The 24,890-nt window shown below is 41.0% G+C and overlaps 1 protein-coding gene across 1 annotated transcript in view; it reads left to right on the top strand.

Annotated features, from left to right (window-relative positions):
- The first annotated feature begins 995 nt into the window (after window positions 1-995).
- Window positions 996-24,890, top strand: part of GRID2 (glutamate ionotropic receptor delta type subunit 2) — a 681,673-nt gene continuing 657,778 nt past the window's right edge. The window contains exon 1 of the mRNA XM_083862309.1: window positions 996-1,094. Within this exon, the coding sequence (XP_083718435.1) occupies window positions 1,007-1,094 (88 nt within the window). The 5' untranslated portion in view covers window positions 996-1,006. The remainder of the gene's footprint in view (window positions 1,095-24,890) is intronic.

The raw sequence follows: 24,890 nt of genomic DNA, 5'->3' as shown, positions 1-24,890 counted from the left end.
TATTAGAGAGAAGCGCTCTCACTCGCTCGCTCTCTGTTTCTCCCTCTCTGGCTGATAGCACTTATCTCTCGCTCTCTCTCCTTCTCCTAGGTGATCCATTTCTAGGCAACGTGCTGGCTGGTGCTGGAGCTGCCAGCTCTCTCTGCATCCCACCAGCAAAGCGAGCTCCAAAAGCAACCTGCAGACAGACCATCATCTGCTTTGCTGTGCCTCGCTCCGGGTTCTCCTCCTCTGGCTGCTGCCCTGTCCAACCACCACCTCGCGCGACAGAGACACCACGCTGGGCTCCATTGGCAGATTGATTTCTTTTTTTTTTTTTTTTCTCCTCCAGTTGTGGGAAGCGATTTTTTTTCCAAGCGAAGGGTGGGGGGAAAAAAATCTCTGCATTACTATCTGCATTACCTTGAAGTTCACTTTGTTTTTTGGCCTCCGGGGGGGCTTTTCCTGCAGGAATCTGGCTGCTGGGAGCGGGATCGCCTGCTCCCTCGGCCGCCCGCTCCTCCCACCTCGCTGAAGGCGAGCTCTTTGCTGCGGGCTCCTGGGGCTGCTCCGGCCAGGAGGGTTTGTGCGTGTCTGCTGCCGCGTGTGCGTGTCTGCCGGTGCGTGTGTGTGCGTGTCTGTGTGTGTGAGCGTGTGCCTGCCGTGGGCTGGAAGTTGCCGTGCAGCAGCGGGACCGAGCGGATCCCCGCACCCGGCGGAAGGATGGGGATTGTCTGACCAGCAGAGGCGTCTGCTGCCCGCGGCGGCGCCCGGGCTGGATGGATTTGCTGCCGGCGCTCCCAGCGATTGTGGTGCTGCCCAGGAGCCCCGCGAAGTGACGCGGGGTTTCGCCGAGGAGAGAAGCGCCCGGAGCCCCCGGCTCGCCCCCTGCCCAGCCATCGGGATATACATACACGCTCCTCCGCCTGCACCGCCAACTCTTGGGCTTCCTGCGCCGCACTTGCCGCCGCGGCAGCGCCGTTTGCCGAAGAGATCTGTTCTTGTAAAGCCTGGACCTCTGGAGGAGATGGAAGTTTTCTCCCTCATCCTGGTCGTGTCCGTCTGTTGGACTCGAACCTGGAAAGCGGCGATTGCAGATTCTATCATTCATATCGGTAAGGGGGTGCTGTGCCTGCTGGTGCTGCTGGACACTTTTCCAGTTCTCCTTCGCAACCTTCCCTCTCTTGGAAGGCTTTCCTCCTCCTCCCCCCGCAGCCCCCACTCTCTTTAATCCCTTGCTCGCTTGCCTTTTTTTATTATTTTGTTATTGTTGTTGTTTAGTCCCCTCTTATAATCGCTTTCCACCAGGACCTCAGACGTCCTCTTTTTCCGCTATCACGCTGTGTAAAGGTTTCTTGGCGGCGGGGTATTTCGTGCTTTAGCCCTTGAGGTTTTTGATGAGGCTGATGATGGGGGGCCCAGGGCTGGGGCACTTCCCAGGCTGCCCTCCGCCTGCCCCGGCTGGCCCTGGGCCGGGGGACACCCCGCGCCTCCCGTGTTCCTCACACCGCGGTGACAGCCACGCAACCCCCCCCACTTTTCCTTCCTTCCTTCACAGCCCCCATCCCGCCTTCCCCTCCCGCGGCGGAACAGGTGGTTTGGCAACGTGAGCGCTTCCCCAGCCGCGGGCGGGCAGGGCAGGGCAGGGCAGGGCGGGGGGCTCCGGCCGTCCGGCACCGCTTCCCGGCCCCGGGGGCGCCTCCCGGAGCCGCGGCTCCCGGCAAGGGCAGGGCCTCCTCTCCGCCCCGGGGGCAGGGGGCGGCTCGGGGGATGCCGGTGCACGGCGCTGCCCGCACTCCGCGCCCCCTCGCTCCGCTTCATCCCGAGCCATCCCCGGCACGGCAGCCCTGGCTCCGGGCGGGCGCATCCCTGGGATGCATCGCTGGGTTCCCGCGGCTGGCGAGAGCGGGCGGCCCCCCTGCGCCGGCCGGGGATGCGCGGGGAGGGCGAGAGAGGAGCGGCGATGGGGAGAGGAGGAGAGGAGAGGAGGGCGCTTCCCCCGCGGCCGCTCGCCCATCTGCAGGCACCGCTCGCCCATCTGCAGGCGCCGCACGCAGGCGGAGCGGGGGCGGGCGGCCGGCGCTGCCCCGGGGAAGGGGCATCTCGGGGCAGGGTCCCGCCGGGGATTTGGGGAGATTTCTGGGGCGGTGCCGGCCCCGGCTGCGGGGCAGCTCCCGCTCTCCCCGGATTGGCTTTATAAATATGTCTGCCGGTGCTTGTCGTGGGGATCCGTAGCGGGTTTGTGTGGAGGGGGAAGCGGGAGAGCGTTGGCAAAGCCCGGCCGTCAGGAGCTTTCCCGCAGGACGGATATCGGGGAGCGGAGCCAGCCCTTGGTGTGGCTGTCCCCGAGCAGGCACCGCTCCCCTTGGGTACCGCAACTTTATAGGGGTCAGTCCTTTTGGCCGTGTGCGACTGAAACAGCAGATATTGCACGGGGGAGGCAGCGCTCTGTGCCCTCCTTTTAAAGGGAGAAGGACTTTTTCAGTTCTCCCCAGTTGCAGACTGTTAGAGCGACACTAGGAGACAGTTACGTCTTAGGGTTTCTTTCTTGAGAGTTTGTATCAAACGATCACGTCCTAGGATTTGGGGGGAAATTTTGACAGTGTAGCAAATGAGGAGTTTGTTTGCAGTTCACTGTCGCCCATCCTCCCGGCTAAAGCAGCGCTGCTGGGCGAGCTGTGTGCCTTTGCACTGCCATCAGGGGAGACCATAGCTGTTCCCCCCCTCCTGTTAATGAAAATTTGTTTGGTTCCCTTGTTTTATATGATAAATGCAACACATTTTAACTTTTTTTTTTAATAATGCTGTTAGTGATTAGATACATCAACACAGTAAGTCCCCATTAAAAGCAAAAAATAAAACAAAAAAAAACCCCGAACGAGCAGAACCAAAGCAGTGGCTTCTCACACAATTTGTCTTGAGACACAATTAGTATGGTTGACAGGGGGATTAGCTCTTTTTATAGACTGCTTTATGCTACCATGAAAATGGCAAAACTGTTTAACTGTTACACAGAGCTTTAAATCTATGAAAATGAATACTCTGAAAATAAATTACCTGATATCAGAACTGTTTTAACAGTAAATGAGTTTGCAGCTAGGTATTCCAACTTGTACAGCTCACAGATGAAAATCTGGCCTCAGGTAACACCACTGTATTTTGTGACCTGGTCTTCTGACCCCCTTTTGACCTTCCTCCACTTGTATTAAATAAATATATATAAAAATATTTAGACATAAGTAATAAACAATATTTATTTAAGTGAGTGAGCAAAAGGAGTAGCAGGGTACTCTGAAGAATTTAACTACAGAAGAACTTACAAAGCCAAAGAAAAAACTAAAATGCTCAGTTCAGGGGAAAAGAAATACTACCAGAGGTAGTACTGATGCCTTAGGCAACAGACAGAATAAATGCCTTATCTTTTTTTAGTTCTGCAGTGCCAAGATATTCAAGTGGAAAATATTTTCCCATGTTTGAGAGGGGCAGATGGTCATAAGAAATAATGTGTTACCTGTGCATAACCATACGTACTTTTTTCAGTATAATGCACAAACTCTCTTGCTTGCCTACGTTTTATTTTATGTGTTTCCTGTAAAAGGATGCTTTCTGTCTCAAAGGATTTTATCAGTCATCTCTCAGACAATGCCAAAAAAAATGTTACAATTTAGTGAGTAGACATTAATGACTCGGTGATGTCAGTGGGAGGGATACAGTGACTGGTTATCTATCTATGATAATGCCTTTTCATTTTCCTATCTTCTGTGTACAGAATCTGCTTTTGATCTCTAGAGAAGCTCTGTGTAAATGTAATTGTGCACATTTAAAAAAAAATGTTTTTTCTGTATCATATTTTGAACATCGGTAGAGCTGCTTATAGTCTGTACATTTCTGCTGCCCTGCTATTATAAATAGGAACTGGCAGTTCAGAAGGACTACATTAAGCACTCTTGTGAAAATGGTGAAATGAATCGACTCCACTATAATTTTCCTTACCCTTATATAAAAAAGAAAGGGGCAGGGTTACCATGTCAAAACTGTGCAATCCTGTATTATGCTGCTTCTCTCAGCCCGTGCATTGATTGAGTAATTTCATCAGTCCCACATTACTTGATTGCTTAGAAGTTTCCTAATGATCTGTATGCTGTAGGAAGAATCCGAAAGTCGTGAGTGGAATGGTAATGATTCTGTGTTTTATGAGGCTATTCAAAAAGTCGCTCTGATTTATGTAGCTCGAAAGCTCCCAAGTCTTTGAGATTAGCCACGCTGCCTGATATTTCCTTCATACATCAGTCGTCCCACACTCCTCACTCCCTAAACAGGAGTTTAGAACAGTGTTTTAATTAAGCAGGGATTAGGTGGCATTCCTTGTCAATTTGCGTATGCTTTGTATCTTCTACTGCTGATAGTCTCATGCTTTTATATTTTGTGCTTTGTGTTCATTCCTTTCCCTTGATATGTACATAGTAATACATCTCTACATGCTAATGAATTTCTTACTGTGCCTATAGAAACATATAGGCAGATAGATGTGTATTAGGTGCTGCAAAATCACCTAGGGCAGTGGGCACATAGTGTGGTACAAAAGTTTTGCTGAAAAAATACAGTATTTTTGAAGGCTAATTAATCTAGTTCAGCCTCCCTGATTACCTCAAGTTAGTTTTTATGTTTATCAGTAACTTCAGTCATACACAGCGGTGTATTGCCCTTGGCTTTTTTTACATTTAAAGGAAGTGTCATAAATATATATAAGATATGTATTATATATGCTTCTACATATAATTATACATCTGTTTTTAATATATTTATAGAGACCCTTTTTTTTTTCCTGAGAGAGGAAGTCAATTCTGTCCTTACCTTACTCCTCTCAGCTTTTAAACTTTGTAAGCCAGGACTGCTGCATTCCTTGTTGGACAAGTTCCCAGCATTGCTGTGTCCTGAGTTTTGGCTCACACCTTTGAGCTTTTCTGTACCATGGTTAATAATATCAAGGCAATTCCAACATGGGGTCTATTGCTTGTTTCTTGTCTTGTTATTGATGGTGACGAAAATGTATTTTTTTTTTTTTCTGTAAAGGAAAGGGATTCTTGTTGGTGGTATTCCTGGCCACGTTTCTTCTTGTAAGCTGATGTGCTACAGTGCAGCTTGGGTTGTGTTGTGAATTGGTAATAGGAATTTAATTTGCTGTGCTATTGGTGAAGCCTCATTAGGAGGTATGTAGTGTATGCCACTAACTATTAATTACAGTACTCTCACATACATTTGTAAAGCACAGGACAAGCAAGCAGACCAGGTTTATTGAAAACAAATAAATCTCTATGTGCCTGTAGTGCCCACAGGGGAGCACTCAGGTCCCTGTTGTCCCTGCTCTAGGATGTGAGAAGGTTACTTGCTTATTTTAAACACACCTATGAGTGAGGACCTGGAGCCCAGTGTGCTGGGGCTGAGCAGCCAGGAGGTCCTGTTAGTGAGTGCTTTCTACTTCAGTGCTCGGCCTGCGTGATAAACTCTCCAGTTCTGTGTGCATTATTTCTGACACACTTTCCCAGGTGCTTAGGTTTGTGGCAGTGCTTCAGTCTCTGTGATGTATGTTAGTTGCTCTGTAGCTAAAGAGGGATGACTTTGCATGCCACAGATTAGGGCTTGCCATTATCCAAAGGCATGTTTGCCATTAGGTGTCACTGCTTTCTGGAGTGTTTCTTAGTCATCATCAGGGCCTGATCCAGAGTCTGTCTTAATCCAGGTGAGTTGCTTAGTTGACTTCAGAAGATTTTAAACTGAGCCTGTGGATTGCTGACCGCAGCAGGCAGCTCCTTTTCGTGTTCTTAAATAACTCTTAGTGTTATATCAGGTTCTTTGTCCTTGATAAAGGCAGAGTAAAAAAAAATCAACCATCCGTTTTCAAGTGGTGCCCTAACAAATGTCTGACATGGCAATCACTGCTGCTGCTCTGTGCTTTCACATGACTACTTAGGGGTGCACTGAGCCTTTATTCTCACAATGCCATCTTTGAAAAAACACACTGGAGAAAAATCTTTCAAGACTGTGACTACATAAACCTTCCAACTAAGGTTCATTTAACTTAATGAACAAAGGCATTAAGTATGGTTCTCTTCCACTCCCTGGCCCTGTAAAGCAAGTGGTATTGGCAAGAGATGACTTCTGTAAGCCATTAGGTTACTCCCTAGATATAGACTTGAACTTACATCATTTTTTTCCATTTGATATATAGCTATCTATAATCTGCCATGACAGCCTGGTTTTGGCTGAAATTTATTGGAGGCTTTTGCCGTTTGAGTTGAGGTTTGTATTTTCATTCTTTGTTACTGCTACTCAATGCTTGATAATTTTTCAGCACAGTAAAAAATGGATTTGAAAACAGTTTATGTGAAAGAGTAGGTCTATTTGGCTGTCAGTTTCTAATTAATTTTCTTAATCACCTGGGTTATATATGAGAACATGGTAACAGTCTTTCCATCTACACACTCTACAAACATATTTTCTTTGTATTTTCAGTGTTTAAAAACTTGCTAGGCACAGATAATTACCATTGATGTTTGGACTTAAAAGTGACCAGTAAGTAAAGGAAATAGTATTCTAATATTTAGAGTAATTAAAGGGAAAGGATCAAACTTTGAAAACAAGTTTTGCACATGTATTACAATACGTGATGGTATATGCCAAAGATTGATTCCAGGTGATGCATTAGTAATGAGGCAAATTCAGATACCTTTCTGCATCTGTAAATTCAGTTGTCACTTTTTTTTTTTCCTTTTTTTCAGTTAGAGTTGAATTCCAGAAAAAGTCAATTACTATCTAAGCTGGTGAAAATTTGAAGAAAACCTTGATTTCAGATTCAGGCTTGGCTTTTGTGTCAAAACTTGGACAGCTCCACACCTGTGCATTCTATAGTCCTGTCCTGTAGTCCTGAAAATCCAGTTTGTGGCTCTGCTCATGCTCACACCCATCTATGAGAGCCCCAGATACGGTTTGTGCTACCTAGAGTTGCCAAGAGACAAGTATGACTGTCACAGCCCAAGAGTGAAGCACAACAGGCAGGTTGCTGGCACCCTGACAGAGTGGCTGGGAGTTGGTCATGGCAGCTCATGTTACTTTGAGGTGTTTTGTACCCCAAGCTGTAGCAACTGGCTTCCTTCAGGACTTCCTGCATACAGATGCACTTCCTCTCCATCTCTGGTGTTACATTATCTTCTTGCACCATATGTTATGTCCATGAGGCAGTAGTTGCTGTCCTGTCACTTGCAGTAGTTACCAAAATGAGCTACGTTGGCCTTTTTCAGAGTAATGCTGACCGTGGCTTCCTCGCTCATCTAGGCTAACAGACTGTATTGGGAAAGGTGCAATACTGGGAGGGTGCTGTGTGACTTGTGACGTGGAATGTGGGCTAAATGCATGTTGGATAAGTTTGGTGGAGTGCTGGTTAATCCATCCTCAACACCAAGTAAGGAAGGCCTGGGCAAAGCCTTCTGGGCACAGCTTTTAGCTGGCCTGTGCATTTGAAACAGCACATGGAGAAGAGGAAGTGCTGTTGTCACCCATTACAGAGGCAGAATATAATTTTGTATTCTTTTCATAGTAATTTAAACATCTAGACTGAAATGGAACCATTTAGAGGAAGAGTGAGTGAGGGAAAGATGCCTTTCTTGCTGTACCTTTCTGGAATTCCCAGGAGCAGGGCAGTTTGTACAGCTCTTTCTGGATTTCCCCATCAGGGCAGTTTCCTCTGCTGTTCTTCTGTACAAGTGTTAGGCTTTGGTTTCTGGTTATTGTTGGCCAAGCAGTTGTGAGAGCTGGTGGAAAAAGGGAAAGATTCTCCTGTGTCTGCAACCACTATAATTAATAAAGGCTTATGTGACTTGGAGAGTTGTAAGTGATCTCCCTAACAGGGAGGACAGGCTGAAATTGAACGTTAGTGAAATGAAATGAAATGTGCTGGTGTTTGGATGACAGTTCCGAAACCTGGCAAGGGACCATATTTGATGTTGTGCACTGCTGTAATTTTGTAGGGTTCAGAATTTATGTCCTAGTTTCAGTGATAATATACTTAATTCAGTGAAGGATGTATTTTGTGTTCTGTATTGTACCGCAGAGTGCACTTCAGCTGGAGAGACTTCTTCCTGCTTTGGTCTGGGACTCACTACAAAAGCTCAAGGAAGGGATATTCTGAGAGCTCTAAGTGCTGCATTAAATTAAAAAAAAAACAAAACAAAACAAAAAAACAAAACAAACAAACAAACAAACAAAAAAACAAAAAAAAAAACCCTCATAAAAATGAAGCTTACTTAATGAGAAAGGATAATACAGTAACTACAGCATTTTGGTGTAGCATTAAAGTTATGGTGGAAGAGGTGGTACAGAGACAGTTACTCTAGTTTTAGTCAACTGTAAACTGGTGGATTTGTAAGAGCAGGGTTAGATTTAAAGTAGATTTCCATTATACGTATTAGTTGTAGAATGATGAGGGAGTAGTGTAGAAAAGATGAAAGGGAAAAAGTTTCTTGAAAGTTGTGCTGGGTTTATCTGACAAGCTCTGTACTCAAGAGGAAATTGAAAAAGAAAATGAGTAAAAATGCAAGGAGGGGAAGAAAATAAGATATCAAAGGCAAAAGCCAGTAGTTCTGTCTGTTTCTATTTCTTTGGGAGCTCTATAATGATTCTGTAAATGCTATGCTCAGTGGAAAAGTCCTGAACCAGAAAGGGGAAAAATGTGAGGATACAGAATTTAAATGAGGAGTTATATGTATATTTTAATGTCTTAGATAACACTCTGTGCTGAAATGCTAATTATTCCTAATTGTTATATTTGCTTTATCCATGAATAAAATATCACATATCTAATAAAATATGCAGTGAAAATAACTGTAAAATTCCTTTTGGAGCCTTTCATGCAGATTTAAAGGATTTAATACCTTATTTTTTCATTGCTTTTTAAAACATTAACTTTCTGTAATCAGTTGGATTGCTAAGGCCAATATCCAGTGAACCTAACAATAATTGCTTGCTTTGCAGAACAATTTTTTGTTAGTCCAACCATATCTTTCTCAGAGGCTTAAATTGAGTTGGTGATTTCATTATAATAATTCACTTGTGATAAATCAAAATCAAATAGCAGCACTCCAGTGCTGTGGAGAGGAGCTCCGGATGAGAGCCCTGGAGAGAGCAGAGGATGGCAGAACAGCAGACCTGAATGCCAGGCCTGGATTTGCTGTGCCTAATTTTAATGTACACAGATATATCAATTTTGCAAACCCATTTTTAAATAGATAAATGAAACTTTGCACAGGGCAAGCTTCCCTGCCTTGTGATGCCAGCTCCAGAGCTGTGTTTGGGACCAAACCCTGATTGACAGACACGCTTTGGTTTTAAAGCATGCAGGAACTCATCTCAGTCAATCTCAGGCTCCTGAGCCTTTGGGATGTTTTGAAGATGCCAGTTGTTTTTCTCAGGTGCCAAGACACTATTGTAGAGTTATCTCAGTGACTACCATCAGTATTAAAACTTGTCTGGCTGGGCTGGAAGCACACAGTGGGGGTATCTCCAGACCAAACATTACTAAGGAAGAATGTTTCTTTTTGTTTATCCCTTGGCTTTCTGCAATCTTTATGGTGTTCAACATAAACATTTGAGAACCTTAAAACTATTTAATGTACTAGAGGGTTGTCAAAGGGAAGACAGCAGAAAAAACACAGTTCTTACTCAGTGAAGCCGCTGTAGAGTAGTGGCAATGTGTGGACCATGTGTTAAATGCAAGTGAAAGTGATAGCTATTTTAGGTCATGTTAATTTCTCCCTTTCACTGGTTCTATTAGTTTCTTTCTCTCTCATATTCCAGGCTCATGGCAAGAAGTTGCGATGGTCATTGTATTCTATACTCTTAAATACCTGCTGTTAATGTCCAGGAAGTGAAAAGTTAAACACACTATAACACAAATATCTGTTATTTGGATGAAACTGTTTTTCTCTGTAAATTTCTCTAGAATTCCGCTTACTTGACCTCTTTTGAGACAAATACACCTCAAAAAGTTGGTGATGATTCTTAAAGGTAATCTTCCTTCAGCTCTCTTCTTTGTGAATGAATTGGCTGAAGCTGTATTGAAGTATATCTACTAATGTATTTGCTATAAATATTTTCAAAAATTTACATTCTGGATTTATTCTGCCTCCATGCTACAGGTTGATAGGAGGCACTGGGGTATGTATTAATGTATGCATATATTACATATATTGTATACACACCTTTTCAGTAATCAGAGGGACTATTCTTATTGAAAATATTTGACTGGATTTTTCTTTAGTTTGGGTTGGCATTCGTTTCCTAAGTAGCTACCTTAAGTAGCAACATGAAGATTTGGGAGGCTTTTAGCTTGCAGACAGGAAGCCATACAGTGAATACAAGTTGTGAAATGGCACCCCACTGTGCTGGAAGCTGTACAAATATGAGACAAAAAGTTGGCTGTCAGGAGATTTGAAGCTGTAGTGAAAGAGAGGGCTTGGATCTCTCTGGGACTCAGTTTGTACACCTGGAGACTTGGGTGTCTTTTGAGAGGCAGATTCACTCATTCATGTTTGTGAATGATCACTTTGGATACAGATGCATGAAAGCAGGTAGAAATGTTTACAGGGGTGACCTGTCAGGGCAGATACTGGATGGCTGATATTAAAAGTTCCTGATCATGGGTGTGAGGTGAAAGAGCTGACAAAAAATGAAAGGCAGCAATGTGTTTATAATTATTATCTACAGTATGTTATTGCCAGCAACATCGATTAAATTGGCCAAATAGAAGCAATCATTATCACATCAGCTGCCACCATGTTACTCTCTGGGTTTACCTAGTACAGGAAATAATACATGATTATGCACATGCCCTCTCTCACTCTGTCTCGCTTAGACAAATATTTCAGAGTACAGTTTTGGAAGACTAGGTAAGAAAAAACACACCTTAGCTCTCCTGTTCTGGAATTGGATTGCATCCTGAAGGTACATTAGAAATGCTCATTTACTTGAAAAAGTTCTCCCATTTTTGACAGCACTGTGAAGAGTATAAGGGCCTATGTTAAATGAAATGGCTGAAGGCAGTGGGCAGGAAAACACCATGTTCTCTGCCACAGAGCTGCTCTGGGGAACGTTCTGGTGGTGCCTTCTGTGTGGGAGCTTTGGAAAGGGATTATGTTTAGCAGTGGTGGGAGATAGCTGGGTGGTGAAGGGATGCAGTAAGTATTTGGAGGGGTTAGCATGAGTGATGGGCAGTGCAGGATACCTTCAGGGAACAGCAGGAAATGCTGTGTGGTTTGGAGTCTGGGCTTTATATTCGGGACAGGTCTTGTAGGGGAGGTATATGTCTAAGCTTATGAGAAAAGTTGGGAAATCCAGAGGAGATAGAGATTGGAATGGCACAAATATTACTGAAAAGCTTAATAATATAATGCAACTGATGCTTTGAGAGTAATATAGCTAGAAGATAATACTAAGTTTTAAAGAAACTAAATTACAGATTAGAAAATGGGATTGTTTGTCCCTGTCTAGCCTCTATAGTTTTACCATAAAGCATTTGATTTGTGTGGTAGATCTTAGTTTTTTTGGGTTTTTTTTCAGCCAATAATAGTACCTGGTTACTTGGCAGAGAAGTGAGATCCATTCTATCTTTGTATTGTTTAATACCATTGTACACAGATGCAAACAATGAGTACTGAAGTGTCATCTTCCACTCCTCTCCTCCCAGGGTAACTCTGAGTTTATTGTACCTTCCTGTGCCTTGGCTCTATCTTAGCATTTTATTTCATAGGCTGGTCTGTATCATGCTTCCTTTCAAATGCAGCTTCTGTGGCTGGTGAGTAGGAGGAAGGGATGCACACAGCCACAACTTCTGCTCCATTGACTTTTGACCTAATTTAGGAAGGAAGGAAAGGGTAAATAATGCAGCCTGCTTCTGAATGCAAAGCCTGCCATGACTTTCGTGGAATGAGGGGGCGAGTGGTGCTAGCTTTCTCCTCATCTCAAATAGCTGCATAACTTGCTTTACAAGTTACACCTTTCTTCAGTGCGGCTCCAGAGTGGTGAGTGTGGATCTCCTTTCACACTTATCTCGTGGCATATGTCCTCATTTGGTCTGGTTTTCTGTCAACATCAACCTTGTCCAACCCCCACCCAAGGCAGCGAAGGCACAGCCAGTGGCTTGTGTTTCCTATAAATAAGACACATTAAAAATTGGGATAATAGTTTTTTAGAATATTTTTCTGTTTAAGATCAATGATCTCTAATAACAGGGAATGATGTATTGGAAGAATGAGGTAAATACTTCCTCAGGGGAAGGCAGATAATGATAGCATCTGGAAACTGCTATTGCTGAAAATCATCTTCTCAGGATTTAGTAATTAAAAAAAAAAAAAAAAAAAAAAAAAAAAGGAAAAAAAAGTCTGTTCATTAAAGTACTGTGGGGTTGGAGTCTTTAAGCATTTTTTAAGGGATGCATTTCCTCCCCCCGCCATTTTTTGTAAGACTGCCAAATGTCCCTGAGCCTAGAATTAATTGGCTCTTTGTGTTGTGTCAAGTAAGGAGTATGAGTGTTTTCAGAAAATACCAGGTTTACAGACTTCCATAGAGAACATGAAAGGAGAGAGGGGCTAACTTTCTATAAACAAGGTCCTTGCATCATTTTGTACCACTAACTTGGAGTAACAAATAGAATATTGAAATTGCTGGTGCTAGAGCTTTGGAAGCTGTTGGAAATATCCCCAGTGCCCTCATCTCTTCATTCTGACTAATCCTCCCTTCTGAACAAGTGTGTGCTGACTTCTTTTGCTCTTACATCCAACTATCTGCAATGAGTAAACAAACTTCTGCTCCTCAGAAATAACTAGCATTTGGGTTTTTTGAAAGAGGGTCAGGAGTAGGGGCCATGTATTTTGTTGGCATTGCTTTAGTAATACAATGGAGGTTTCTTGTTGCGGTTCATTTCACAAATTCCCCCTGACCATTTTGGATATGTAAGTATTTTATCATTTTTTAATACTGCTATTTCAAAGGCCACTTCTTTAAATGGATGGAAGGCAGTGCATGGCAGCAGTCATAGATGTAAGCTTTGAAATGGCCCTTTTATGGAGGGGTTTGAGAAGCGTGTCTTGGAGCCGTTGCATTAAAATTCCAAAGCGTTAACTTAAATGTAATAATGCTCTGACAAAGTGCTACTACCATCTGCTAGCGAGAATTAGTAATATTTTAAAATCTCCATAATTCCCAGAAAGAGCAGAGGAGTCATGGTGTAAAGAAAAGTCTAACTCTAAATTAGTATTTTGGTTCAAGAGGTCACAAACTCTTAGTGGGGACCACTAACTACTGGAGATTTTGTGTCACACTCTCAGCTCACATAATGGAGTAAATATTTGTAGTGTATGACTAGAATGGCGCCTGTTTATTAGTGTTTCCAGCTTGGTCCCCAGTTTTGAAACAGAATCCTTTTTTATTTACAACCACTTCTCATTCACATCACAGCAAAAATTCAGTGGTAACTACAAATACAATTTGCATGGTAAAATAACAAGGGAGTGTGCTCCCCCTGGATATCTAAAAAGAGTTGCTCCTTGTAATATAACTTTTGTCGACTGGGACGCAGATCTTTGTTCAATGTTCCTGTGGGGTTTTGGACACCACCTGAACACTCAGCCCGTTCTGCAATGTCAAGGTTGGTCTGCACTGAAGAGTATGATCTGTGGCTGGAAATGTTCTTGGTATCAGAACATCTCCATCCCTAGACTTCTCTCACTTGAATATGCAGACGTAGTTCAGCTTCTAGTAAGAAGAGGGTGTGACTGGTTTTGAACCTATTCCAAAAGCCAGTGTAACTTACTGGTGTATGTTAGAAAATGCTTTTTGTATCAGTAATAAAGCTACTTTACTCATATTAGCAAGCAGCCAAGTCTTGCACAATATGTAAAGGTGGGAGTACAAGGAGAAATCTAGTAATGATAGACTACACATAGCTGTTGGATTGTTGAGGAAGGATTTTGAAGATCCATGTTGAAAGATCATTTAATAAACATTTCATTTGAGGAGAAAAGGAAAAATGTGGCCAAGTGGGAGCTTTTTTTGTGTCTTTCTCTTTCCCCACCTAAAAAGGATTCACTGAGTTCTGTTTATTCAGAGTCTTGCATGTACTATAACTAATATTCTTAGTTTGCTCTGCTAATTTGATCATATCGCATTATTATTATTATTATTATTTTTTTTTTTTTTTTTTTTTAATGCTAGAAGTACAACTGATACCGATTTTGGGTTTGAGGAGTGAAGTCTTTTACTTGTTATTTTGTGTATAAAGATCTTCACGTCTTCCAAAATGCCCCTCAAAAACCCACACTACTTTCCTTGTTTTTAATGTAGACAGGCTGATTACCCATAAAGTTACTTGTTTGAGAAAAGTAACTGTAAATCCAGGATGAATGAAAGATTTCTTGACTGTCTATTACTCAATTCAAGCATAGATAGTTGTCTTGTACTGTCACTGAGTGGTATTTTGATTTATCTGATGTGAGAGAGGGAGTACAGAGAGGCACCTTCTATTGTGTTAGCAAACATCTGTGTGAGGCAGAGGGAACAGAGACTGTTTGAACTGTGAGAATGAGGTCTTACCATAACAGTATTCTTGTCATGCTCTTGCTTTTTGCTTAGACAGGTCTTTGTTTCCTTTCATATCTCGTGCATACAGAGAAGTAAAACCAGATGGATTTTTCACACATTTACAGTGAATAATGGGCTGATGAAATAGAATTGGCCAGTCCACAGCTGTCAGTCGATAAAGCTGGCCCTTGAAGGGATCTCTGTTTATCTTGACTGGGTGCTGAGTAATCTCTGCCAGGTCTGTCACATGGTGACCTGCATGAGAACAAAGCCAGATGCATTCCCACATCATTTTCACTGCTTGTCTCCTTGTATGTAAATGTTTATCTTGCCTCTTAAATTTGTTTCAATACTGACAGACTCAAAGCACATATGAGCAGGAACTGAACTTTATTAAGAAGCAACTCATGATAGGGCTAAAGAGGCCAATCTCTACCTCATAAATCCATTATTTTTGAAAGGACTCAAAGCAATTTCTAGCATCTCTCCTTTTACTGATCCCTCTCAGTCCCAGCATCTTGACTAAGATTGAGATTGATTTCACCAGGAAACACTTTTTCTAGTACCAAAGAGTAAGGGGCAAAGTAGGAGGTGGTTGGTGATTTGTTGCAGGTCTTCATGAATTCTTGCCTCCATGATTGAGTATAAAAGTGGTAGAGTGCTGTGCAAGGCACGTGTTTATTGTCTGCCTCTTCCTTTAGAATCATTGGAATTTTCTTAAAACTGTGCAGAGAAATGTTTTGTGATATTTAAATAAAAATTTAGAAGTGCTCAGAAGCATAGTCCTTACTGCAAATCCTTCTTGGTAAGCTACCTCTATTTATAAATAAACAAGTGTCTTTTTAAAAGTGTGATTGGCAAAAGGCAGAGTAGCCTGGCTAAAAGTGTTTTGGGTCTGAATGGCGCAAAACTGAGAATGAGTTCACACAGGAATATCCTGATACAGTTTGCTGAGGAGTTACTCATGGCAGCTAAACCAGCTCACAGCTGGGCAGGTGTAAGGTTCTCCTCTTTCTCCTTTCCTTACCTTCTCACCAAAACAGCTTGGGTGTGCTCCTGGCCACCTGACTATCCTGTTTTTGTGTATGCAGCTGCCTTTCTGTTTAATACCCAACAAGATTATCCCATCCCATGCATCCACTTACTTTGCTGCCACAGAAAGCACTTCCAGAGGACAGTTAAGCCTTTGCCTGCATGCCAGCAGTTTCTTGTGTTCGTGAAATGCCAAGGGTTGAAGCCAAGAAAGGAAAGTTCTCTGCCACTTGGCAGGTACTTCTGTCAAGCAGTGGTTCTCTCTTCACCATGTCTTGGGCCATTCCCTCTAGATGGAATTTGACACCAGCAATGACATTTATCTCCACAGTACCTATGTTACAAAAAACTGTATTGATGGAGATCCATACCTTTGAGATAAAATGATTGTGTATTTGTGTACTGGCATGCAAGCATATTCATGTTGAGATCTGGTATAATGGTAGGGAGGGACTGGAGGAGTTCCTGTGGCAGCAGTTTTAAGGCAGGACTTGTCTCTGAGATCTGTAGCTAAATGGCAAATTATGTTCCCTGGTGCTGTTCATCCTACAGCATTGCTAAGCACTCGTGGTGAGAGTACCTGAGATAATGGACTAGTTTGATGTGCTGTCTGTAAAAAGTGCATAGTAAAAAACAGTCCATGGTGAAGTTTTTGTAATCTTGCTGACTTGTTTCCCATGAGCTTTATTTACTTGGTCTCATGCCCCAGGACAATGCTCTTGTATCTATGTTACCAGAAAGTCAAAGGAAAGCTTCAATAATAGTTTTAGCCTGAAACTATTTGGGAAATATTTCTGCTTCTGTTACTTCTTATTTTTTCCCCATCTGTGCTGACAGATTATATTTATTAGCACAACACAATATTTGGAGCCAAAGTACGTTCTAAAGTCCTAGTTAAATTGCTTATTTATCAGTCTGCTCCTTATAAAATAGGATTTCTAGGTTCTTGCTGGTTACATGATATAAATGACACTGCTTTGGGTGTCCTAGAGCTAACTTGGCTGGGCACAGTACCTAACTTACTTATACTTGGTCATGTCCAATGTATAGTCTGTATTGAACTGCATTTATATGCAATCAAAAGTGAAGAGCAGATAGAGAAGCTCAGGGATTTTTTTTCTAACTGATAATCATAAATTGCACAGCCAAGAAGTTTTTGCAGTGACGCAACAAAATATTTTTGATGCATTTGTTTTTATGTCATACAAAACAATAGTTTTACAGACTGCTGGTGCTGCTGACTGACTACAGCCTTGAAATATTCTCAGACTTTAGGTTTTTCCCATTTTGTAAAGATCTGAAACAAAGTGTCATTGTCCCATCTCTGAACATAGTGTACATTTGAACATGTTCCTGAGTTCAAATGAAGCTTTAATCCTATATTAATTATTTTCTTGGTAGTAACTCCTACTGGAACAGACATCAGGATAAAGACTGCTGGCTGTGCTCCTTTTCTCATCTCTAACTGGAACGTGGTGAAAGGGCTAAGTAGATTTTCAAAGTAGTCACTTATGCCCCTTTTTTCAAGCAGGTCATGTAATTCACAGCTGACACTATTTTCATCATCCCCCAGGGCTGTGATAGTGCAGCCACTAACACAGTTTGAGAGACCTGAGTGTGTATGGATAGAAACTTTTTTTAGGAGATAAGGTGTGGGAAATAAAAGAAAATATTTCCCATATCACATGTTAGGAAGAGCTGCCAGAGCCATTTAAAAGGAAACAAAATGGGCTATAACCATCTTGTTATAGATTATTCTTTTAGACAAAAACATCATGCCCTCTGTTGTAGAACTTTCGGAGGAAAAACATGTCTACCATTGGGGCTGAAACCTTTTCTGCCTTTTCAGACTCTCTCATGACTTCTGAAATCAGTATGAATCATTCCATTTACTTTATTGGACTTTGGGTCACATCTTCTATATTTATGTAATTCCTTCTTGTCCTTTTATCCATTTCTTCTCTCTCCCACCAACTACTTCCTTGCCTTTTTTTATGCAAAGGCTTTAGTAGCTGCCAATACTCATAAGCAGCCTTTCAGTAATGCATGTGAAGTGTTGCATGTGTGAATTGAGGGAGGCTGACTAGGGAAATCTTCACATTCAGATTTAAACATAGGTGGGAATCCCACATTATCCCTATTACTCTTATAATGTTTTGTATTGCTTTAGGTGTTGTTGTCTGAAGAGGCAGAACCTTATTTAGAAATTAATTTTCAGTGGTTCTGAAACATTGATAGCTGTTGTGGTTTGAAAGCAAAACGAATGAGAGGCTCCAAGTCAGAGATATAATTTAATAAGAAAAAAGGTAAAAAGATAAAAATAAAATAAAAAAAATGCAATAACACAAAGGACCACTGACAGAGTCAGAATACAACCTGAGCAGAATGGTGGAAGCAGTGCAGATGAAGTGCTCTTCCTGAAGCAGTGATCCGGTAGAAAGGTCTGGTAGCTCTGCTCCTCTGGGAATCCAGTGGATAAGTGCTCTTGCACTGTCCCACATACCAGCTTATATCCAGGTGAGAATGCTTGGCTCCTCCCCCTGGGAAGAACATCTCACAATGGGATGAGGAATGTGAAATGGGTCCTTGATGGCCCATTAAACAGAGATAACTCCTGGAGGGAGTTACCTGTGAGTCATGGGCCAGGCGTTAATAGGCCATTAGCAGAAGACGCCCCAAAGGCAGGGGCTTGGGAAAACACTGCCCCACCTGGTTTCAACAGTTCATGAAGATGGTGATAGAATAAATACTTTGTGTACATCCTACACTGCAACCCAGGACAATAGCTGTCAACTACTAAAGACAGAACCAGATGGACTACACTGATGTCTGTTCAGGGCAGCCCCTGTGTATCTTCTGTTCCATGCTTTATTCTTATTGTGGCTAACAGGAGACAAGAAGTGGTTTTATACTTAAGGAATAACATTAGAAATTGTGAAAGTTGGATTCGTTTTTGGACTCTGTCCTGATCTGGAGGAACACACACAGTGATTGACACATTAGATCTATGAAAGTGGGATCTTCAGGGCTCCTCATGAGTTAGCATTGCGCCCTATGCAGTTATTGCATTGACTTGTTGAACCTCTCTTTTCCACGGGGAGAATGATATCCCCTTACTGAACACCTTTTGCCTGGTCTGCCGTGTTTGCACTCCTCAGGTAGAGCTCTGTCTTGTGCTGTATTGTATCTGCGTGGCCAATGCCAGTGATACCATTTCAGCTGAGAGCTTTGAAGTTTCCTGTACAACTGTTGGTTGTAAAAACGTATTTTTTTGCATCAATGACTAGAACAAGCTATTCTATTTTAGGAAGGCAAAATTTGGATGCAAGCAATGAGCTTACTCTGTGATATGCTTCCAAGATGATTGTGAGTGATGGAGCTGGAATGTTCGCTCAGTTTTACTGGAGGGTGGAAAGTGCTGATGTGGATTGCTGCTGTTACGGGCAGAAACTGGGGCTTTGGGTGTAAGTCAAAAATATGTATATGTATTTATGAAAGCAGTCAAGCTCTAGCTTGTGTAAAGGTACTTATGACAGTGTTTCAAATGGCACTCTAAATATGTCTCCCCATGAACAGGAAACAAACTCTTCCTTTTTTCACATATTCTTATCTGCTGTTGCAGGTAAACCTGTTATCTGGAGGAATCACTCTGTTTTGCATTTGCTGCACTACTTTCAATTAGAATCTGGAATATCCAGTTTGAAAATTTAAACCTGAAAATTGCAGATGATTTCCTGAATTTCCAGAGGATTATGTGTTTGTTTGTTTTTCCTCTAACATACAATACCACAACATTGAAAATCCACCAAAGAGCAGGCCGATTAAAATAATGCCATTTATTCTATAAGGCAAAGCAAGTGTTATGGCAGAGAAGGACACATCTGTTTTTGAACTAATATATATTATTTTTTATATATTTTGAACTAATATATATATAATTCAGTTGGGCTTTAAAAGCTTTTTTAATTTCACATCCTTTTTCTTACCAAGGTTTTAAAACACAAAAAAGTATTTTTGAGAAAAACTTTTCCACTGGAAATATTAATCAAAGGTGCTGCAATAGTTAACAGAATAGTTTGCTACGAGCATTGTGGGGTTTTGAAAGGACTACTTTCAAGTGTAGTACTTTTTGAAAGGAGCTAAATTGATGTGCAGCCTGCAGAAGGTGTACAGCAGGTGGAACAATCCTAGTGATCAGTTGGTTTTCTCACCCATTGCTCAAAGTTTACATGGGTATCAAAAAAAAGAGTTATTTTCTGAGCAGAGATAAAAACCTTAGCGTTGCTCCACTGAGCAGTCCGCATCCAAGATGAGTGTTTTCTCTGCATATCCTTACTTGTGTACCACCACTTGGTCAGTTCACCTTTTCTGTGATTCAGAAAGCATCCACTGCTATGTTCTGAAGGATGTCCTACTGCCCTGCTTTTTGGTGTCATCCCTCTAATCTGTCCATCCTGTTGTGCATGTGTCAGTATTTCCAGTTGTGTCTCTCAAGGGCAGCAAACTCCCCTTAACTTTCTTTTCCTATTGCATCTGTATTTGCCTTTTACAGGTGGCTGCGGGGTACAAGTATAAAGCATATCATATATGTACTCCTTTATTTTTACACTCAAGTTGGCATGTTTGCAACATTACATACTTCAAACATTTAAAGGGATTAAGTTTGAATAAGCTCTGAAAAGTTCATGCATTTCACAGCTTATTTTAAACTCATTCAGAGTCTTCATCTGCAAGGCTTTTTAAAATAATGAATATTTTTATTGTATTTCATTTTAGGCCAAGCTGAGTAAAGGCAGGACTTTTTTAGAGTTACCCAGCGATTTTAAGTCTTAAGTGTTAGGAATTCGTATTTTAGGAAGGTTTGTATTGTTTATTGTGCTGTCTGGATTAGTGAAATCCCGTTTAAAATATTAATAGGAAGAAATTTTAACACTCACAGTAGAACTTCAGCTTTAGGAGTATTATCTGAGCAAGCAAGGTCAGATTAGTCGTGCACTTTAGATGTAAGAATAATGCTGTGGTTAAAGCACTTGACTTGCACTTGGGAGACTTCTGTGTTTTTTTGCCATTTCCACTGATTCTGGCATGACACTGGGCAAGTCATTCATCTTGTTTCATTGTGAGCATTTCTCACAACAGTGAGCATTTCTGACTCTGTCACTATCTTCAGAATATTATTTTGCAATTATTAGGTTTTATAAGGAAACACTGAAAAGCTGGGGCATCCTGAGCAGATAAGCAGAATCCAGAGCTTCAAAACAAACAAACAAAAGGCCATGCCTTGAGCTTTTCCATGTCACTGTGAGGCACACTCGGAATGTTCTGTTCCCTCTGAATGATAAGATCTGTAATATGTAAGGTGGTATTGCCAGATCTTGACAAGGCGATGACAGCATATATATAAAATGTTTTAGTGTGGCAGTGGGAATTCTTCATAGACTGTTCGTACACATATTTACTTACTCAGCCACATGCAACTACATCCTTTTACTATTTTGATCCCCCAACAGTATTCAAAGAGACAAGTTACTTGCATCATTACTGAAAATGGACTATGGCTTCTATTTCAAAAAATGATTGAAAATAATTATTTTAAGGATTTCATAATTATAGAACCATGACTGATCAACATACTAATGTAAAAAATGAGGGAATCCCGTAACTTACTATTTTCTTTTTATTCAAGACAAAGAAATTATATTGGTGGAAATTGGAATTTTTTGTAGCTTGTAAATCTTTATAGCTTAATAAAAGCTACTTTGTAAGATTTTTAAAAAAATTTCATTTTATGCTGTAGTGTTTACTAAGGATGCCTCAAACCACCCTGACAGTTGAGTACATTGATTATATGGATATCTGCTATCTAAATTGGTAATGTTAAGACTGCTGTTATTGTAGAAGATAAACTATTCCTTTTGGTTACTAACATTTATTTTTCCTGCATACCAATTATTTTCCCTTCTGTTCCACTATGCATATATAGCTCTTCTATGAGTAATTCTGTGTATGTTTGTATAATCCTACAGTGTTTTCGGAATAGATTAAGGAATTAATTTGCCTTCTAATTTTCCTCCTCCTTATTCATCATTTGTAACTAAGCAGAACAATAATTAAGACAAGAGGGAAGAAGTACAGTGCATTGATTGTTCTTTCAATCCATAACTGCTTATTAAAAGGGACATTCAGCTATAAACCCTTTTTAACGGTTAAATAGAGTTTATTTTTAGAAGGGGTGTGTGGATACACATACTTGATATTACCTGGTAGGCGGTAATGTCGGAAAGTAGTTTGGCCTCCTGTATGTGAGTATTGTTGGTTTTGTGTACCCTGCTGAATTTAGAATGTTTTGCTGATATTCTGGAACTAGACCTAAGCAATATCTGTAGACAGCAAGTAATTTGGTTTCTGAATCACACCAGTTCTCAAAACTTCCCACAAGCCACTGTGTCAACTTTGCCCATTGACCTTGCTCTAAATGCAGAGAAGGGGAGGTTTTTGCAATGTAGGAGGTAGGAGAAATACATTCCCTGAATTATGAAGAGGAAGTAAATGAGTTGTCGTAGCCTATATATTTTAGCATTTCAAGCCACTCTGGGTTTAAGTCGTGAGTTGTTAGGTTAGCTGGTCAGAGTTGTGCTGGAAGAAGATAAATTTTAGCCATTAGCACATTAGCAATGTGAAAAAGAGAAAGAAGCACAATTCTATTAACAGGGCTGATGGGCCAGTCAGAGTAGATGGAAGCTCATTAGGTGCTGTATTTCCATCAACGTGTACATCTGTAGCAATTGAAAAACACTTAAGGAGTTGGAGACTTCAGATTATGATGTAGACACTTGTCTTCAGTAGGACATTTGTTTTTGTGCTAGCTCTTGTGCTCAGAAGCATCTCTTAAAATGCTGCAGAGAACTGCTCTGCAGTTTTCCTAATCCCCCACACCACTGTGCAGCTATCTGATGTCTGTGGAAGGCAAAAGAATTTAGGGATATGAAAAAACAGAAGAGAGAAAGGCATTTTGTGAAATTACTTTCTTGATTTGTATGTTTTACCACACATGAGATTGATGTGGGAAGTGAATGATGATTACAAGTAATACATTTATTCATTGTGTATTGTCAAAATATGAATATAATTGCATTCTAGTACTTATCTGCAGCAGTGTTTTCTGCTTGTGATAGCTTCTGGTCTGCTTGCAGTCAAATGTTAGCAAAATAGGCTTTTACAGCATCTAATTCAGACTCCGTGGTCCCTCAACTTCCAACTGCTGGTTTGAAAAACTTCTGCCCTAAGTAATTTGTGCCTTTTTGTTTTCTGTCAGGATTTTTTTTTTTTTTTTTACTGTCTGGTAAGTGATGGCCTTCAAAAGATTTTTCTGAAGCAGGAACAAAGAAAAGCCGTAAGGGCTCTGGTTATTCTCTCCCTCCTATGTGCAGCCCTCTGCAAAATACTGCATTCTTTTTAATCACAGGTGCCAGGGCACTGCTGCCTTTTCACTCTCTTGTGATGTTTTCTAAGGAGAATTCTTGCTGTTGCGGTAAATTGTAGCTACGGACAGAAGGAGCAAGTTATCTCAATGTGTTCTTAAGCTAAAGAAAATCTGTGGTTTCTTCAGAATCATTTCGTGGCTCTGTTAGTTCCTTTGAGGACAACAGCTTTGAGGTAACTTGCTAGAAAATGAGTGAAATTTGAACTTTTTGAAAATCAAGTTAAACGCCTCATGTATATTTCATGAATGCTTCTGTAAAGAAATGGCTTCAGTGTACACAGCAGGTGCCAAATTACAAACTCTCTTTCTCTTTCTATGTACATGTACAAAAGCAGTGAATCATTACCAGGTTAGTCACCAAATGGTTATAATGCTTTAAGATAAAGACACCTGTCCTGGCTGCTCTTGAGAGCTGACTGTCCCGTTAGCCTCTAAGTATCTGACAAACTGATGTTCCCTATCATCTTGTTTCCAGTGAAAGTCTTAACTACTGACCTTTATACCATAAGTTGTGGTGGTACCACTGGCAGGTAGGGCAGGAATATGTGTTCATTCAGCTTGGATGACCAGCTAAATGAGTCCTTCAGTCTAGCAGAGGCAGAAATAAAGAAAGCTCTGGTGAATTTAAGTGACAAGAGGTCAGTTGAAATATAAATAATAATATCAACTTTTTGTTAAAAAAAGTAACAGTAACATTAGTAATTTATTTTCTAACCCAAGAAATTCAGGGGAACCACACAGGAAAGGTCTTGGCTGAATTTCCTTGGTGATGATGAACATTGTTGGTTGGGTTAGTCCTTTTCCACTGGTGTCTCATTGATTGAGCTGGTGTTGATCTAATGGCCTAGGAACTAAGTCAGAAGCTTGGGGCTGATTCTTTGCGATAAAATTTTTTCTTTCATTATTAACATAAGAATAATGTGGGTTAACTAAAAGACAATTAATGTATATTTTCAGTTATCAAAAGTTTCAGGGTTTTTGTTTCTGTTGAGCTGCAATTTTAACTGCAAATATATATTGTACATATATCACTCTTTGAGTAAAAAGTAATACAACCTCCATCCTGGGGAAGACAAAAAAATCTAGATTCCACTTCCTCAAGCCTCTCCTAACAGTATCTTTGCATCGTTTCTGATGTTCTTTACAGAGATCTCCTACCTATGCAGATAGACAAACAAAAGTCACTACAGCGTAGGAAATATACAGATCACTCTATATTTGTTTCTAGACACTGTTTTATCAGAGGGTCTCAGAAAGGCTGTGGATTGTCCCTTTTTAAACAGTCCTTTTCTGTGTAATTTTTGTCGGTTTAGGAAATATGATCTTTCTTGTCTCTCAAGTTCAACTGTATTGATTTTGGAAGACTGGGGCATGCATACCTATGCAGAACACTTCTCAGAGAACTTCAAAGATTTTCAATTTGCTGACATGCAAATTGAATTTAATGTGATTACAAATTTAAACACAAAACCAAATTAAATACCTTTTCTGTAATTATAAGTTTAGATTTTAAAAAATGCTTTATATGCATCATGTTACTTTTGTCTTTAAACTGCAGGCTCTAGTTTGAGGTGCATTGCCAATGTCATGGATTGATGAACTGGTTGAGAAGAAAGCAAACAGATTCTGCTGAATTAAACAGGAAATTAAATTTACTGTGTATAAAAAGCATAAAGTGTATGAAGGCCATTGATTTTTCCAGTCAGCAAGGCTGTGATTTGCTTTGTTTCTGTACAGCGCTGTTTGTTTCCTGGTGGGGAAATACACC

The sequence above is a fragment of the Zosterops lateralis genome (assembly GCF_965231275.1).
Source record: "Zosterops lateralis genome assembly, chromosome: 5".
Classification (NCBI taxonomy): domain Eukaryota; kingdom Metazoa; phylum Chordata; class Aves; order Passeriformes; family Zosteropidae; genus Zosterops; species Zosterops lateralis.
Note: the sequence above shows the minus strand (reverse complement) of the source record. Positions and strands in the feature narration are given on the sequence as shown.